Genomic DNA, 18,284 nt, shown 5'->3' on the forward strand with positions numbered 1-18,284 from the left:
CATGGCGGACCTTATGGGTCCTTGAGGCTTTTTTGTTCCCGATGGCAAATAGGTCAAGTATACCAATTTTCAGGAATTTTGGAGTAATGGGGGGCGGAGAAGAGGAAAAATAGAAATAAGAATACTAACAAAAACAATAGGTTTCCTCCTACCAGAGGAACTCTAACAATCATACATCTGCGTTTCAAAGTCCCGGGGAGGTTTTCAGTCCCAGTCCAGACCTGCATACAATGACATGCGCAGCATGTAAATAACGTTCACCAAAGTAAAATACAGACGCAAAACAACATACGTCGTTGGCTGCATGCTGTACACAAGGGAATAGAAGTTTTCCTTAGATTGCTAACATCAGCTATAACAACCTTCAACTTTTATCGGAGCATAAAATTGCCCGTGCTTCGCTTGCTGTCAGCTTGTCGACTCTCTCCCTCACGAGCGTTCCAAGGCCTTCAAAATAAAGGCACTTTACTTTTACCAAATAAAGTCACTTAATAATACTGAATGCAATTATATAATTCTAAATTATGACATTGGTTGAAAACAAATTATACTTTATTATAATGTAATTGCGACAATTACATGTACAATATCCCTTACTAAAAAGAAGTATATTAAAGTATACTATAGGTATACTAAAATATGGATAGTACACTTTTAGTTCACTTTTGATATACTTTTAAGGAGTATGCTTAGAAACAGATAATGGTATACATTTTTTCTGGAGTAGGATGTACGTTTTCTATTATTAGAAAACGTATATCCATTGCATTATGCATGTGAAGGTTATATTGTCAAACTGACTAAAGAACAAAATAACGGCGTGAAAAAATGAAGATAGCGCGTCCTATGATCATGCAAGGCGGTAAATAGTGTTAAAATTTGCTGATAAGTTTGCCGTTTGTTCGAAATACAAATGTAAGTTTATGAATTTCGTTTTCTAAATGTGTCTGCTTAGAATGTATTGTTTTGTTGCGTGGTAATGTCATTGTTTTGCTGGTTTACCATTGTAACCATGTTTACTTCTTCAAGTACTTACATTAATTGAAATTGCACTTGAATGTATTGCAAAGTATACTTGGAGGTACTTTAGGAAGTATACTTCATGAACTGAAAGTGCACTACACAGGTTACTTTACAGTATTCAAAAGTAAACTTCAAATACACTATAAGTGTACTTTAAAGTGTACTAAATGACCTAAAAAGTGGGCCAATTCAGTTTACTTAGTACAAAAATAGTATATAAATAAGTACACTGCTAGTATACTTTAAGTACCATGATAATAGTATACTTTTTATACTAAGTATACTTACAAAATAAACTTGAAGTATACTTCTTTTTTGTAAGGGATAGCGAGCTAGCTGACTTCACCACTCGCGAATTCACCTTTCATCAACCCCAAGTTCGCGTGCTACAGATCTGTTGCTGCTGGTGAATGCTTTCTGCACAGCTTTCTGTTTGAAAGCTAATTAAAGTGTAAGAAAGTTTCGGCATGCTGCTTCAGATTTCTACACAATGTAGACACGCACGGCTTCAATTTTACACCAGGCTTTGTGTTTGACCTCCTTGTCTATTTTTTGTTTGTCTATGACCGCACTGCAGCTACAATTCACTTAATCTCTCTTACTAATTAAACGCGGCACTCTAATAAACGCTGCACCAAAAATGATAATTGTGTAATAAACGCCGCGGCATTTAATCGAAGAAATACAGTATTTGAACTTGAAGTATTTCTTCAGAGCTCAGATATAGAACAATTTACTCTCTGCTTTTTGACTCAGATTTGATGTTGCTGATTGCTCAATCAGTCTGCTTCTGGCTTGTGATCTGGACTGGCTTTGTTTCTTTTTTTTCTTCTTTCTATTAGGTTGATGATAAGTTGTTTGATTTGCCTTCATGGGCACTCAAGTGAAACCATATTTGTTTTTAATTTAATTTTATGTCTTATTTCAGTATTTAACAAGGAAACGTCTGAGAAAGGTATGTTTTTTTGTGTTTCTGCTTTGAGAAAAAGTTATTGATGTCAAGGGCAAGCCAAACAGTCTTGTTTTCTTGTAGCTCTCTGTGAAAACTGTCATATATACTAGAAAAATGGTGGACACATGATGACCACATGTATAATTTAGATAGCAGTCTGATATCTGGTGCATTGCACATATCCAGGACTCCCCAGAGAATTGTCTGTCTCTCTGTGGTGTCAATGAAGGTTTCAAGCAACCCAACAAAGCAAACTCAACACAAACTTCTATCCTCAATCATCTTTCATGCTATTCTCCAGACAAACATTGACAATCCATGTCTCCATGCATACCATCCATCTCATACTCCACGAGCCTCATCGCATCCATTCACATCAAACCATTCCCCCAGAGGGTGTGTTCGAAAGCTCTAGAGACACTTTTGCGACCAGTGTGTTTGTATGTGTGGGCCTATGAGTGAGTTTTATCAGAGGCCTGTGCGTGTGTGTGCGGGAGCGAGTGTGTGTTTGTCCGAGGTACCACATGTAAAGTGTTGTTTCTATTTCAGGGACTCAGGATGACGACGACGACCGGGCCAAGCTCATTGTGGGGATCGTGGTGGGCCTCCTCATCGCTGCTGCTGTTGTTGGCTTGGTTTACTGGCTTTACATGAAGAAAACAAGGTAGACATGAAACATGGAAAAAAAGACTGCAACAGAGTTTTTCATAACATTACTAAAATAGTACAGTCTGACCTGAGCGTTTCTCATTCTTCAGACAAGGAACATGGAAAACAAACGAGAAAGAAGCAGGCACATCAGAAGAGAGCAAGAAGCTGGAGGAGAACAACCACAAGCCTGAAGTGTAGAGACAGGGGAGCTCCAGGAACAAAGGTCAGGCCCCAAACATTGAGAGTTTATACATCTAGTCGAGGCTGTTTGTTGACCCATCATCTTAACATGGACTTCATGAAGTGATAATATAATACAATTTTGATTATATAATATATATAATCAATCCAATATCATACTATGTACTGAAACCATTTCATCTGTTCATCAGGGAAGAAGCGGTCAAGGAAGGACTTGACTTGTACACTAAGCAGTGCAACACAATATGATGACTGGCCACCGACAACCCTTCATCAGCCTTATACGGAGCAGCCCGTATCACAGAATAGTTCCTAATTCACACAAACTGTCCCCTCCCACCGCTATCATCCATTGATTTGTAGTCTGCACCTGAGACCGCCTCTCAATTTGTAGTTAGTTTTTTTTCCTTGTGTTCCTGGTGAATGCTCTTTTATCTTCAGCTCAGGTGAAGTTGGTTTTATTTTTGGCTTTTGTTTCTCAGATAGTTGAGGTAAAAAAAAGAAGAATGTAAATTTCTTGTACACTTGGCCTGTATTTTGTGGCGTACATGTGCAACTTGACCGAGCCTGCTCTGTGCATGAGTGTGCTCTATGACTGCAAGGACAGACCATTTGGGGAGTGGCCTCCACACTGGATCAGCCGCTTAGGCTCTCCCCCACCCAGTGTCCAGACTTCACTGCTGTTCACCCAGTGTTCCTCACAGCCTTGTCTGTTTTTCTATGTATATTTTTCTAATGTTGAACCTTACTGTATCCCTCTATTCTCACAGTTTTTTTTCCCCATGTCAAAAAACACATTGCTGTGTCCAATTTAATTTAATTTGGTTTGGCCGAGCAATGCATGAATGCAGATTTTTATCATAATGGGAAGATAATTTTTTTTGATAATCCTTTTGAGGCATTGGATATCAGTGTCTACGGTGTAAATTTAAGGAATTAAGTAAGCAGGAGACAGCTTCTTCATCCAATTAGTTTCATGTGTAAGCATAGACTGTAGTGTGTAACAGGTAAATTGGTTGCGTGAAAGTAGAGTATAGCATTCAACACACTGAATGCTATACTCCAAGCTTACACCAAGCTAACAATTTACTGCAAGATACAAGCTGACCTTTTTTCTGACTGTTGAATATGATTAATGCAAGATTTTTCGCAAATATCCATAATTGAGAATAATTTTGGAAATATCAATCAGTTATTCGGATTGTGAAAAATGCTTAAGTGTTAAATGAAAATTTTACTTGGAATATTGTTGACAGAGCTGACATTTTTCCTCTCTGCATCTCCGTTTTAAAATCAAAGATAGCTGTACAGTTCTGACACTGTCTTGATTGTGCCTCTGATTTGTTTCAGGGCGAAGCTGTGTTGACATTACTTACTGTATGGTAGTCTACACCGTGTCCGTTTAGACTCACTGTCCTGCGTGTGATCATTTAGCCATTTTGTGTGTTTGTAGCAGACCTGGGTTTAATAGTATTTGACTTTTAAATACTTTGCTTGCTGTAATCCATCTGGAAAGCCTGAAAGGTGAAGTTTTAGACCCCTTCCACTGGTTCAGTTGAGCAAGGGAAGTTTCATCCAACAGATATGGCACTGTATTTGATAAAGCCTCCAAATATGATTTAGCCTAGGCTTGTAGTTAGCAGTACTCATGGTTCCTTTCCCTCATTCCAGGTTCACTGTAAATACGTCTGTTGTGAATGTTCTGCTTGTGATTTTGATCTATTTATCCTGTGTGAGACATGCCAGGTCAGCTGATATTAGGCAAGCTTACGAGGTAGACATACATAAGGTTTGATTTCAACCTCCAACACACTGTTTTTATTCTTATGAAAGGTACTGTTTGGAGCTACATAGAGGGAAAAAAAGCTGTGCAGTGTATTTTCCATGTGTGCTTTTTTTGTTGTTCTTTAAGGTCTGAGGGAATATTTTATTGGTCAAGATGATGGTTTGTGTTTGATTGGCAAATTGTTCTCATGCATTTAGTTCCTTTACAACCGTCAGGGCAGCAGTGAAACCAAAGAGGGTAAGAGGAGAAGGCCATACAAGTATTGTAAATAAATACTTTTGTTTTTCTACTTTTGTTGAGAATAAAGTGTACAGTTTGAAGAAAAGTGTTTTTGCCAGGTGTTCCCATACCCTCTGAAAAGAAGGGCCCGCAATAATTTTTCTTTTTTTTGCCATCTCAAGAAGAGTGAACAAATCAACCAGAAGAGTTGTTTGTGTTTCAGAAATGTTTACCTGTAGCACACAAAGCATAAATAACAGATATGCACAGTTTCATGTTAATACTGGCTTTTATAAAACATTAAAAAACAAGAACAAATTACTGTTTACATTATTTACTGAACAATGGAAATGATAAAAAGGCGTTTTATAAAATATAAATTAATTGCACATCACTATTCTGTACAAGTTTCCGTGTGGCATTTTTATCTAATGTAATCTCAGGAAAGAAAATAATACAGGAACAAGTTAATATCCCTTGTAACTTAACCAAGGCCTCTACTACCTAAAACAATTATCTATATAGACCAGTGCAAAATTAAGCTTCAAGTTAAACATTTATGAAAAACAGTTGACAGGAAACTAAATGTAGTTTTGTGATGGTATCTAAAGGCCTTCTTTTTAAGAGCACTTTCATTCAATGTTCAAAGGTCAATACCTGACCTCCCGACGTCTTGCAAAGCTATTTTTCATTCTAAGGTTGATGTGGTCACAATGGCAATTTGTCGATGTTTGAATTATCTTGGTTGGAAAACACAATAGCCCCACTGTTCCTTACCTAGTCTAACTTTTAATGATCAGATACAAGACAGTGTATTCCAGAGAACAATTCTAAGCAACTTCACCCTAGTTTCCACTTCATAGCACTGGAACTGATATTCTTTGCAATTACTTTGTAGTCACGCTTCATATTCTGCTTGTGGCTCAAGTGACACAGGGACTTGAACCTGGACTTCAAAAACGGGGGGAAGCAGCATAGTTAAGCGTATGTCTTTCTGGCACCTATATTCCATTCTGGTGCCCACAGTAAGATGGAGAAGCTTCAGGTGTTCATGAGTGGGGGTGTAGTATAGAGGACGCTAAGCAGCTGGAAAAGAAAAGGATGGTTCATAACAATATTCTGGCAGACGTTGAGTAATAATAAGTGCCCTCAGAAGTTTAGAGAAACAAGAGCAGGTCTCCCAGGATTTTAAACAACTTGACCTCTGCACCCCTGATCCCAACACACACACACCACTGTTAAGTAGAACCAGTCTACTCTGCAGTTTTGTCTCTAAGGTGTCCGTCTCTTCCTTTTGGCACTATAAAAAACGGGGATGGGGTGACAGAGGAGGTCAAGGTCAAATTTCTTATCTAATCTGGAAAGAGCATAAACATGTACTAATGATGTCACAAGGTCTCACTGGATATGTTAGGTACAGCTCTCATATGGAAAAAATACATTCAACCTTGGTTGTCTTCCTTCAAGGAAGAGTGTGTGTGTGTGTGTAAAGCCTGTGGTCCAGTGACACCAGGAATGACTAAAAGCCTAGGGTTTGTTTCCACCCTCTCCAAGTGTACATTCAGAGATTCTGTTGGACAAAAGGATGGAGGGTGAGAAAGTGACTGAGAGACAGAACTCTGACAGGAATGCCCCTAATAGCATCTCGAAGAGACTGGGCCCCAGGCAACCTGGTTTCTAGAACTCCTGATCCAGACAGGGCTCTGCCACTGTATATCTCAGAGGAACAAAGAGCAAGAGATGGACAGATGTAAGGGGCGAGAGAGGAGACGCAGGGAGGAGACAGGCATGTAGGAGAGAGGAAAGGACTGTAAGCATGACAATGGTTTAGCCCAACATGGCACTGTAGCTGGAATGAGCAACAAAAAGGTAAAAAACTGAGTATACACAGGTTTCATTTTACTGGTGTGATTCTGACCTTTCGATGTATATCTGGGGATGGGGTTGTGTGTTGGGGGAGTGGGGGCGGGTGACAAGCACTAAAGACACCAGAGGCCAGCACTGGCAAGCTCACCAGCTGTAAACAATGTACGTTTTTTTTTTTTCTTCTTCACAGGTTTGATTAACATTATTCACAGGCAACCAACTTCCCAACACCCCATCCCCATTGACCCCACCCCATCATGGTCCCTGTTCCACCCTGATAGGAGTCCGTCCTCTTCAAGATCATTTTGTGCGTCTTCCATGACACAAACTTTTTTTCACAACACAACTAACTTCATCAGATCTCGTCAGATTCTCCCAGATCATCTCCGTGGGAAGAGATGTGGAGGAGAAGCAGCCCTTCTCCCTGTGGGTTTTAGTGCTCCCAGAGGCACGGTGTCTTTGCATGCCCCCGCCCCCCCCCCCCCCCCACCACCACCACTCTCTCTCCATCTCTACGTTTGGTAGAGCTACAGGTTGAGTCTGGGGGCCACCAGGGCAAACTCTCGCAGGATGTTGCGCGCCACGTCCACTTTGTTCTGGGCGATCATCAGAGCCCGCTTCACGTCCTCGAACGAGTATCCCTCGCCCATCAGCTTGGCGATTTTGCCGTCCACACTCTCACTGGCGGTGTCCAGCCCATGGTGTTTCCTGATGTCAGGGGGAGGGTTCCGAGGGAAGGGCTTTGGAGGGCGGGCGGGCGCCTGTAAACAGTCTTCGGTGAAAAGCAAAAGGGGGGAAGGAGGAGTTCACTTCAAGGTGTAAACTTGAAGGCAAATGTGCTAAAGAATTACTGGAAAGCAATTAATCTTAATCTTCATGGATAATCATATGAATATTTATATTATATATTATAGAGAGAATGATTTGGCATCATTCTAAACTGGGGTGTAAAAACTTCTTCACAGAAAAAAGGAAATAATTCCAAAAGCAGTGTTAACATTAGTGTTCCAGACAGAAGGCTGGGTGTGTTGTACCTGGGGTGGAGGGCAGCTGGTCGTAGTCCTGCACCACCCTGGAGATGGCCTTACAGTTGTCCCTCCTCACTGGGGGGAGGGGGGATGCACCGCTCAGCATGTCCAACACAGTGTCTGAAACATGATTTTGGTGAAAAAAAGAATGGGGAAAAAACATCCAGATGATTCTGAAACAACAATCGTACCAGTATGTGTAACAGCTGTAGTCGCATCGCTCGTCAGTGTGGCTTCCTCCCAATCTCACCCGTACTGGGGTCCACTGATTTACGAACGCCACCACATCCTTTATAAACACTGCTTTAACCAGCCACACCACCGAAAAAACTAGCTCTCCGATGGTGCGGGCGGGCGGTATATATACTGAGGAGTGAGTTTTTTTAACCAATTCAACTCGGTTACAGCAGGTCACATCTCCCATATAACCTATACTTCACATTACACTTGGCTCCTTCCATACCCTGCTGATATGTATTTGGAGTAAGTAAGTAAGTCTTGTAAAGTACCTCCATGTAAAGGATCAAAACACTGCTTGTTGTCAGCCAGCTCACCAGGGGTTAACAGAAAGTGGTCATGACCGGAGGCAGGCCTGGGGGGGCGTGACATTGCTGGGGAGGGGGAGGGAAGGTCTGTGAAGCTGTGCCTGGCTGGCGGAGGGGGAGGAGGAGATAGTGATGGAAGGTGCTGGTTGAATGGGTCTTCCACTGCTGTAACACAACACAGACAGCAAGAGGACTGAGAACATACTGGGATTGGACAAGCTCACACTAGCAGTAGTTCACCTCCAGGGGGAGACAAACACATTTTGCACGGCACCAATGTTTGAGCCACTGTGCTCCTCTGAAGGCAGCACTGAGGTGTGCCTCTGTGGAACTTGTGAGTGCTGGTGCTGTGGTAGTAATTTTTAGGGTTCCTCCAGTAGGAGGAAACCAATTTTTTTTGTTAGTATTCTTATTCTTATTAGGGTTCCTCCGGTAGGAGTAAACCTATTGTTTTTGTTAGTATTTAGGGTTCCTCCAGTAGGAGGGAACCTATTGTTTTTGTTAGTATTCCTATTATTAGGGTTCCTCCGGTAGGAGGAAACCTATTGTTTTTGTTAGTATTCCTATTATTATATTATTAGGGTTCCTCCGGTAGGAGGAAACCTATTGTTATTGGTGTTATTATTATTGGGTGTGCTTTGCCTTCGGCAAGGGCACAACCTTTGTTCTCTCACATATATATTATTATTATTCTTTTTGCCCCCTTAAAACTCAGTCAATATTTGGCCTACATAGACAACGTAGGTCTCAAAAGTTTCGTCTTGGTAGCGATTGAGTTGCTTCTATTGGAATTTACGTTCCGTTGCATGGTTTAGGCTGAAGTTAAGTTTTTGTGGCGAAAAGTGAAGCTAACGGTGGCTAATTTGCTAGCCACAGTCACTGACGTTACTAACGTCACTGCGTCACTAACGTCACGAAAACACGCGTACTACCTTTGGCAGAACATTCGTTTCGCATCTGTTAACTTGGGGGATAGCTAGGCTAACTATAGCTTTACTGCAAGGCAGCTGCAGAAACGCCACAAGAAAAGAGGCCAGGGTGATAACTATTTACTCATTTTACTTTGTGATATGACACACAATTGTGATGTGTAATGTACAATATAAGCTGATATTATTAAGGAAGTACATCTACTTTCGGAAACAGTAGTCTACTATTTCACTGAAGTATTAGCATCATGACATTAGCCTGTGTTGCCCGGGCAACACATACTACAGTGGTCTATGATGTATCTGTTTTCAATCGTTAAAATAAACATTCCTCACATATACATTTTCGTTGTATGATTTATTCTGACATTAGTAAACGATTTGTTGGTGAAATTACCATTACCTGTGGTTTCAAACCAGTGTAGCTCACTGCAACGCTGTAGCCTACCCGAGACACTAGTGTGAGTAGCTAACAAAAACTCCTCAGCTGTTTAAGTCAAACGGCGACAGAACATGTTCGGCACTCCCCTTACTCAAAAGTCTTTCAATAGGGAAACTATCTGACTACTAACCTGAACTTCATTGCCACAGCCTAAACTTTGTCAATCTGTTCATGAAAATAATTAATTTCAGCCTAAACCGTACAACGGAACGTTTAATCGAATTCAACCAACGCAATCGCTATCAAGACGAACACAGCAGTAGTCTAGTACTGTACTGTAGTAGTAGAATTTACCGGGGCAGCTTCTCCACACAGGGCTATATCGCATTTTGAGTTGTTACTGACAATGATCGCTACCAGTGAGCTTTTTATGAATGAGCGATTTTCCACTAAATAAATGTCAAGCTTATTTACGTTTTTGGGGGCATATTTTCAGTTAGCAGATGGTACTGTTTGAATCGCGATTCTATCTTCTGCCGGTAACGTCGTAGAATAATCTTCAAAGGGGGTTCTTTATTAATGAATGAATGCAATATGAGTAGGCTAAATGCCTGAAAATATCATGAGAAGGGAAAACTTAAAAGGACGTTTAAGTCATAGAGATTAGGTCCATTATTACACCGGTCTGCCAAATGTATTCGTTTTGATTCAGCTATGAGGCTGCCTCTTGCAGGGGAAATGAGAAGACATCATATTTCATTCTACACTTCACTCGTATTTTCAGTTGTAAATGAGCAGCCAAAAAAAGATGCTTTTAAATCTATGTAATATTTATGCATAATAAGTAGGCCCTATGCATTTTTATATAAAATATACATGAATATCAGTTGTAAAAATGGCAGTAAAATCCCTGTACAACCGACGCAAGCAAGCACACCCTACAATTTCCCCAGACATTGTACCCTCTCTAGTTATTATTATTTTTTACCCATGGGAGTCAATGGCAGCCCCTAGACCAGTACCGTAAAAAGTTGTGAAATTTGGCATGTTGAAACTGCAGACCATTAGTAACTACCATACCAAACATGGGCCATGTGAGACAATAGGTGGCGCTACAGGCCACGCCCCAATATGTCAATTTTCAAATTGATGCCATTTGCAGGCCATAAGTCCCAAAATTCTGAAATTCATTACATATGCCTTATTTCTCATGAGGAACAAAAAAGCCTCTGGAAGCTATAACGGCCGCCATATTGGATTTTTCTGTACAATAAAGATTAAGGAAACACGTTTTTTCGCTACTCCTCAAAAAAGTTATCGTAGGGATTTCTGATTTTCAAAACCGTTTGTCCGGTAGAGCCAATCAAAATCTGCAACAAAGCAACCAAACAGGACGTTTGGTCAAATCTAAGCAAATCTTTGAGATATCAACACCAAACTTGGTATGTCACGTGGAAGACAGTACAACATGTTACCATGTGCAAAGGCAACTTCATACCTCTAAAAATGATTGATATAAAGCAAATCGAATTTATCGCTATCGCTAAAATAATGCATTACACATCCGCCGGCCAAAAACGTATACTCTGATCCAATCACAAGTTCATATGAAGACTCTTGAGAATGTTTAGTATACAAATCTGAGAAAAAGTTGACTGTAAGATGAAAAGTCGATTTTTAGTGAATATTTGAAACATGCATGCTTGGCTAATTGCTCCCCTCGCCTGCTCCAAATTCTCACACACTCAGCCTTCCCTTGACACACACATGCTTTCTTGAAATTGTGTGCTGACCAAGCCCCCACCCTCGTTTTTTAGCCCCTGTTTCATTTCGCTTCCAATCGCAGCTCGCCGTTTCGAATATAAATTATTTTTCGGCGGCCATTGTTGTTTTCAACTGGAGTCCCGTGATAGCCGTGTTGGAGGCAGCCACTTTCGGTAAGTCCTGTTTTTACACATTTTAAGCTAGAATTAATGATTGGGTTTGTGAAAGTACACTACTCTTGAATTATGGTGAAGGTTTAGCACTTTTAGACCTTTTAGATCGTGATTCTGAAGTGACGGAAAACCGAACTCGAAAAGTAGCTACTGTAGCTCTAGCTTTTTTCCTCTCTGTTTTTAATTAGTGAGTCATTTTGCATCTCGGCGAATTGTTCATCAAAAAGGTTGAGGAGAGCAGCCTTTAGGATAAAAAGCAATTCCCCACAGACCTGTCGGCTCATAATTGTGATTTGGGGCGTGAAAGTCTTTGTAATAAGCCTGTGCGGCAGGGAGACCGCATAGGCGCTTAGGCGGCAGCCTTGCTTTCGTCGCGTCATGTTCATAAGTTCACCATTTTACAGTTACGTCTACACGAAAAAGGTAGAGGAGGGAAGCCTTTAAGAGATGTGGGAATTGTGCTTTTAGCCAGATGCTCCGATTATTTTTGTGTTTTGTGGACTTGCAATTGGAGTGATACTGCGTCCCGGGGGTACATAGTTTTGACGTTAGCCTCAGTCAGGCTCGGCTCGCCCACTGGCAGTGTGTAAACAATTTTGTATTTTACTCAATTCTACTCCAAAAACGTCAGGGAGGACTGCTTTTTGTAGACAAGGGCCTGCTAAAGATAGTCAGTATGTCATATGCCCTGAGAAAGCGACCTACGTTAGCCAGGCTAGTTTTGCCAATTGGTAAGTCAGGCTATTTAAAGGTCTCTGACAGTCAGAATCACTGTTTACAAGCAAAGGTCGAGCTGGTCTTTTGTCAGATGTGTATATATTGACCAGTTTAGAGGTAAATACTCTTGCCAGAGCCTGGAATCGAACCCGTGTTTTGAGTGACTGCATGGGTCTCCATGAGGTCAACACATTTGGATTCAAGTTCAAGTAATGACACTGCATTTCACAAATTTCAAAACTGAATTCTGTATCAAGTGTAGATGGGAAAAGCTTAATTTTTCACAACTGACATGGACCCTTTCTTCACTTTGACAGGTCTGGAGGGTCATGCAGAGGCCTGCTCAACAGAGTTCAACAGAGGATGCAACAGACTCGAGGATGGTGAGATCCACACAGACCCCTTGCTACCCCTCTCTAGCTGGACAGCTTCTCTTCAGCCCTGACCCCAGGACAGCTTCATCCAGCTGGCCTGCCTGCCTGCAGGCCCTGCTTGCCCCTGCCTGGCAGCCCTCCAGAGACAGTCACCCCACAGACACAGTAGCTCTGCAGCCTGCTTTTTTGAGGACATTGATGAAAAAGGACAAGCCAGCATTACTTTGATGAAAGTCTAAATGTTTAATCCTTTCCATGTGCCAGTATGCCAAGCTGCCGACTTTGTGTCTTAAGTGATGAAACTAGTTCAAGTGATAGACTTTTGACCTGAATCCAATGATTATTCATCTGAATAAAAACCACTCAAGAGAAGTACTGCTTCTTGGATCATTTGTGCTCCACATCAGTACATCTCACACATTTGCCTTTGTTTCCATGGGATTTATGGAATTGTTAGTTTCTGCTCCACCATTTCCACCCTAGTGTAATAATAAGTATAATTTAGGACAGCAATTACATTTTTGTGTTATCCTTCCGCATTAGACACATTTAGTCAATGTTCTTAAACTCAACCGATTATTGTCATTTTACCATACTGTTCATATTGAACAGACATCAGTGTTTACTTGGAAAGATTACTGTATATTTCCACTTTTGATTTGTATTTCCATCGTAAGTTTGGTCTTTAATTTCATTTGGAAGTGGTATTAAAAGGTCTTACATTTAACTTGTTTATACCTGTAGACACCCTGTGAAGCCCCCACCCCCCACTCCAGAGACAGTTGGTGACAGAGAGGTGCAGACATTAAGTTAAACATGCCTTAAGAGTAGAGTAACAAATAGAGACTAAATGTGTAAATGGCTGTTGAAACTCTGAGTTGGTGCATGTCAGTTTAGGCAAAGGTAACCTTTTAAACCTCTGGGGCTGGGTTGCACCAACATGGATTAAATTAATCCTGGTTTAGAGTTAATCTAGGGTTAGTAAATCTATGTTTAAACTGGTTTATAATTAATCAGAGATGTGTTGCACATCTTAATTTTAACATTAGATTAGTTAAACTAGTTTAAACAAGGGTTAAAACAGGATTAGTTTATGTTCAATGTCCGCCATGATGGATTCCGACGAAATGTAACATCCTCCTCGGGTAGATCATCTCCTACTCTCTTCCCAAAGTTGTACAAAACAGCTACTGCAACAATGATGGTCAGGGTAGTGTCCAATTTTGTGCGGAGTCCCAACTGTATACATGGAAATCTCCGCTTCCACACCCCAAACACTCTCTCTATTACCCCTCTTGTTTGAATGTGAGAGTAGTTGTAGTTTTTTTCTGCCTGGGTCTGAGGGTTCAAAAGTGGAGTCATCAGGTATGGGCGACATGCATAGCCATTGTCCCCCACTAGGTGTCCACGGATCTCCCCTCTCCAGCAGTGCACAAAGTTGACCGTTGTCAAAGATTCGTCTGTCATGTGTGGATCCTGGCCATCTTGCAACAACGTGTGTGATCTGGGCCTGGTCATCACACACAACTTGGACATTAATTGAGCAGTAGCCCTTTCGATTCCGAAACAGTTCCCCATTCCCACCACCTGGGTTGGTAATGGGAATGTGGGTGCAGTCGATAGCCCCAATTACTCCTGGAAAACCTGCTCTCCCATAAAATCCAGCTGTTGTCTCTCTCCTTGGTTCAAAGTGAATGTACTGAGCCTTTAAACTTGCAATTGCCTTGGACACTCTGCTGACAATTCTGCAGACTGTGGATTTATGAACTCCGAAAAGATCCCCATCAACCATCTGAAAACACCCTGTAGCATAAAATTGCAAAGCTACTAGGAGCTGGAGAAGCGGTGGCACAGCAAAATTCCTCTCACTTCCATGCTTGATTGCTGGTCCAACCTTCCCATTCAGGTATATGACAGACTCCTTTGTAAATCTGTACCGCTGTGAAAACTCGCTGTTGTCATAGAATTCAATTGGGTTTAATTTATCTCTAATTTTCCTGCGAGGAACACTTTCCTCTAACCCCATCCAGAGAAGATATGCAGCCATGTTGTCAATAAAACTGAGATAAACCTCCTCCAGGGGTGGTTTAAATATAACTGCTAATCCAGGTTTAGACTAGGTTTAAAATGACTGGTGCAACAGATTTAAATTTAATCTAGATTTAAATGGAAATTAAACAGAGATTGCCAAAGGGTTAGATTTACCCAGGATTAATTGTAAACTAAGGTTAAACTAGGTTTAAAGTTTGGTGCAACTGGATTAAAAGACAAACTTGGTTTAAACCTAGTTTAAGAGATAATCCTTGTTGGTACAACCCAGCGTAGGTTTAAAACAAATTCAGATTTGATTGGAACTCTCTTTTATACATTTATAGTTGGATTTGACATTTAACAGACATTTAATTCATTTAGCAAGTTGTTTAACTCAAACAACCATAACACGGTACATATGGTATACAAAGCTGCAGTTAGCTTGGATGTTATCTTTACATATAGATGGGGTCTTGTTGATGCGCACGCAGCTTCAAGGCAGAAAGACGCGTTCCATTTCACTTTTACTGTACCTACACCTTTAATGTTCCCGCCATCCCCCCATTTCTGAATAAAGTTCGACTGATCTGATTTGTTGATTTCTGTTGCTATGAAAACCAGTTTAGCCAAGCTAACTAACATTGTTTTTAACTAGCTTGCATTACCATTCAATTGCTAACAAAACATTAGTAAAAATAGCTTGCTAATCGGGCAGAACTTGAACTCGGGCAGGAGACTCTGAGACCTCAGCGCGCCACTAGCATCTCGTCATATCACGCAGTCGGAGCACAGCTAGATAATCAGCGTCAGCGCTCTTGGGCACCCAGCATGCAGTGCGGCATTTAAAAAAACAACAGCTACGCAAGGGATTTCAGTTGTTGTGTTCGTTCAGTTAGATGTTTGTAATGTTATTGTTTGTTAGTTAATATAATCTTGTTGGTCACCTTGAGTGTGCATGCTGTGTAGTTTAATGGGAACAGAGAGTCGGCCATTTTACTATCACAGGCTATACTTGCAAGGAGCTGAACGTGGGCTGTGCCCTAGACCAGACCAATTGCCTATGAGGCTAATCTTGATTCTGGATTGACTGAGATTCTGGAAAGAGATCTACTCAAGAAGAGAGTCAATATCTGTGGTTTTCAAGCCATCTTTGAGAAAATTTGAAAACAATGTTGCGGTTAATATGTTTTGATTGTGGGAGGCAACTTTTGGACTACACCTAAACCTCATGCGGCCACCGCACCACCTGCACTGGGAAAGAGGGAAACGGCATGGATGGGGAAAGTGTGTGGGCAGAGCAAGCAGTAGTAGTACATAAACTACACACGTCCTTTACTAAAGTGTATTCTGACTTTCATAAAGTTATTGTTGTAATCAAAGCTTTTAAAGAATGGATCTCTGCATGAGGGGCCTGACCAGAGCACAGGTGGCCTGACAGAACACGCTTCAAAGTTGTCACTTTCAAAAGGGTGGCATTTTAACCCTGTCAGTCCAAAATGTCTAAAAGTTGGTACGCATGCCATATTGCCAATGGGGAACAAAGAAGTCTCAAGAACCCATAATGTCGGCAGCATGGATATTTCTCTACAGTGACAATTTGTGAAGAATTTCTAAAAATGACTTCAAATCAGCCATTGATCCAATTGTCTTGAAATGTTGTGTACATGTATGAAATACATGTCTGTGTCATGTCAATTTTGTAATGGTTTGCAATGCTGAGGAGGAACCCGCCATTGCTGCCTGCAGCTATATTTAGGTTCCTCCGGTAGGAGGGAACCTATTGTTATTATTGGTATTCTTCTTCTTCTTATTATTATTTTTCTTCTCCTTGTGCCCCAATATCTCAAAAAGTCCCTGGTCATAAATTTTCTAATTTGGCACATTGATACTACATCCAGGTGGGTACCGCCACACCAAATATGGGCCACATCGGACCATAGGGGGCGCCACAGGCCACGCCCAAAAGTCCGATTTTCAAAGGGATGGCATTTCCACCCCATTGCTCCAATTCTTCTGAAACTTGGTGTGCATGCCTCATTTATCATGAGGAACAAAAAAACCTCATGGACCCATAAGGTCCGCCATGATGAATTTTCCTGTACTGTGATAATTTGGGAAAACCTTCAAAATTCGTCTTCTCTTGAACCAAAGGTGAAATTGACTTGAAATTTGGTACAGATATGTATCATTGACGTATTTAAAAACGTTACTTAAGGCAATTGAATCAAGTACAAAATGGCTGAAATGGGTGTATTTATGTAAATGTCCACATTGCCTCAATATGTTTGTGTCACTAAATCAAATGTATTTTTGAAGGATGGTTCAAACCTAATAGGCTTTAAGGTGACATGCCCCTGAAGTCCCATGCAAAATTTCACCTTGATATGTTGAAATATGACTGAATTACAGCTGTTTGAACTTCAACCAAATCTGACAATGCTCGCCATTGGAGAAACAGCTTTTTTTATTATCCAGTTTGTGTAATCCCTGTCTGGGAATGTCTCAATTGGCTGAGATGTTGTGCTGGTAAGCAAAGGGTTGTAGGTTCAAAACCAGTCAGAGGCATAGTTTTTAATTTTTTATTCTGACAAAACGGTTTCTAGTCTTCCGATCAATCCTCCGGTTGTAAAAACATAGCAATGCGTGTTTATTTGAGCCCATCACAACACTGATCATCTGTTTAGCGAGACTGTGTAAACCACTGCAAAACAAGCCAGGTTCACCACAGTATCTAACTACTTGTAGTCTACGCATGGTAGAGATAACTGTAATTAAATTAAAGTAAAGTAAATTGATTGTTCAGGTGGATCCCTTGCCTGTTGCACAAATTCATTTCAGTAACCTAAGCCAGGACACATTCCCACTAATGCTAGGCATGATTTAAAATTCCCTTCCATGACAAGTTATGGCACTCCAAACAACCTGTTTAAAAAAACGATGAGAAAGTTATTCTTTACAGCAGCAACCAGTCATCCCGTTGTCCGTTTTTATAGGAAATGTACAAGCAGTTTCAACTTAGGCTGAATCTAACAACGCTTACCACAGGAGAAACAGCTTACTTTTTTATACAGTAACTGAACATGACAATATTCAACACTGAGAATAGCTCAATGGGCTAGCATGGTGACCTTTAAAGTATAAGGTAGTTGGTTGGATTCCAGCCATTATCTTTTGGCCTGTCATAATTTTGATTATCTGTTTAGTTAAACAGGATGACATCATTCTGAAATACCATGCACAATTTCATGCAATTTCACCTTGAAATGTCAACCGTTTCTTAACCTTTGTCCCAAAGCTGACCAAAGCTAATACTCTGCCCTTTTACTTCATACAATCTCAACAGTTGGTGTGTAGCAGAGAGGATAGAGAGACTGACTTGTGACCTTATGAGCATGAGTTCAAATCCCCATTCAGCCTGTTGTTGGCCAAACATGAAGTAGTTTTGCTCCCTTGTTGTCCAACTCCCGATCTTATACAGTGTACATGTTTATAATATTTTGCCATTTTGCGGAGGAACCCGCATCGCTGCTTGCAGCTATATTTATTATTATATTTCTCTGCTAAATGGCCCAATAGCTCAAAAAGTCCTTGACCCGATTTTTTCAAATTTGGCCCAATGATACACCCGGTCACTCACTACTCC

General features: G+C 40.9%; 2 protein-coding genes across 6 annotated transcripts in view; one reads left to right on the top strand and one right to left on the bottom strand.

Annotated features, from left to right (window-relative positions):
• Positions 1-5,968, top strand: part of LOC136963108 (CD166 antigen homolog) — a 73,007-nt gene extending 67,039 nt beyond the window's left edge. The window contains exons 13-16 of one of the 2 annotated variants that reach the window (XM_067257126.1): positions 1,952-1,978; positions 2,525-2,639; positions 2,734-2,849; positions 3,019-5,968. In XM_067257126.1, coding sequence (XP_067113227.1) covers positions 1,952-1,978; positions 2,525-2,639; positions 2,734-2,824 — 233 coding nt within the window. In that variant the 3' untranslated portion in view covers positions 2,825-2,849; positions 3,019-5,968. The remainder of the gene's footprint in view (positions 1-1,951; positions 1,979-2,524; positions 2,640-2,733; positions 2,850-3,018) is intronic. The other variant, XM_067257127.1, reaches the window with a different exon arrangement.
• A 1,236-nt stretch (positions 5,969-7,204) lies between these two features.
• Positions 7,205-18,284, bottom strand: part of cblb (Cbl proto-oncogene B, E3 ubiquitin protein ligase) — a 90,342-nt gene continuing 79,262 nt past the window's right edge. For 3 of the 4 annotated variants that reach the window (XM_067257122.1, XM_067257121.1, XM_067257124.1), the window contains 3 exons: positions 8,236-8,436; positions 7,733-7,846; positions 7,205-7,470 (listed from right to left, as the gene is read on the bottom strand). In XM_067257122.1, the coding sequence (XP_067113223.1) occupies positions 7,226-7,470; positions 7,733-7,846; positions 8,236-8,436 (560 nt within the window). In that variant the 3' untranslated portion in view covers positions 7,205-7,225. The remainder of the gene's footprint in view (positions 7,471-7,732; positions 7,847-8,235; positions 8,437-18,284) is intronic. The other variant, XM_067257125.1, reaches the window with a different exon arrangement.

The sequence above is a fragment of the Osmerus mordax genome, chromosome 19 (genome assembly GCF_038355195.1).
Source record: "Osmerus mordax isolate fOsmMor3 chromosome 19, fOsmMor3.pri, whole genome shotgun sequence".
Lineage (NCBI taxonomy): Eukaryota > Metazoa > Chordata > Actinopteri > Osmeriformes > Osmeridae > Osmerus > Osmerus mordax.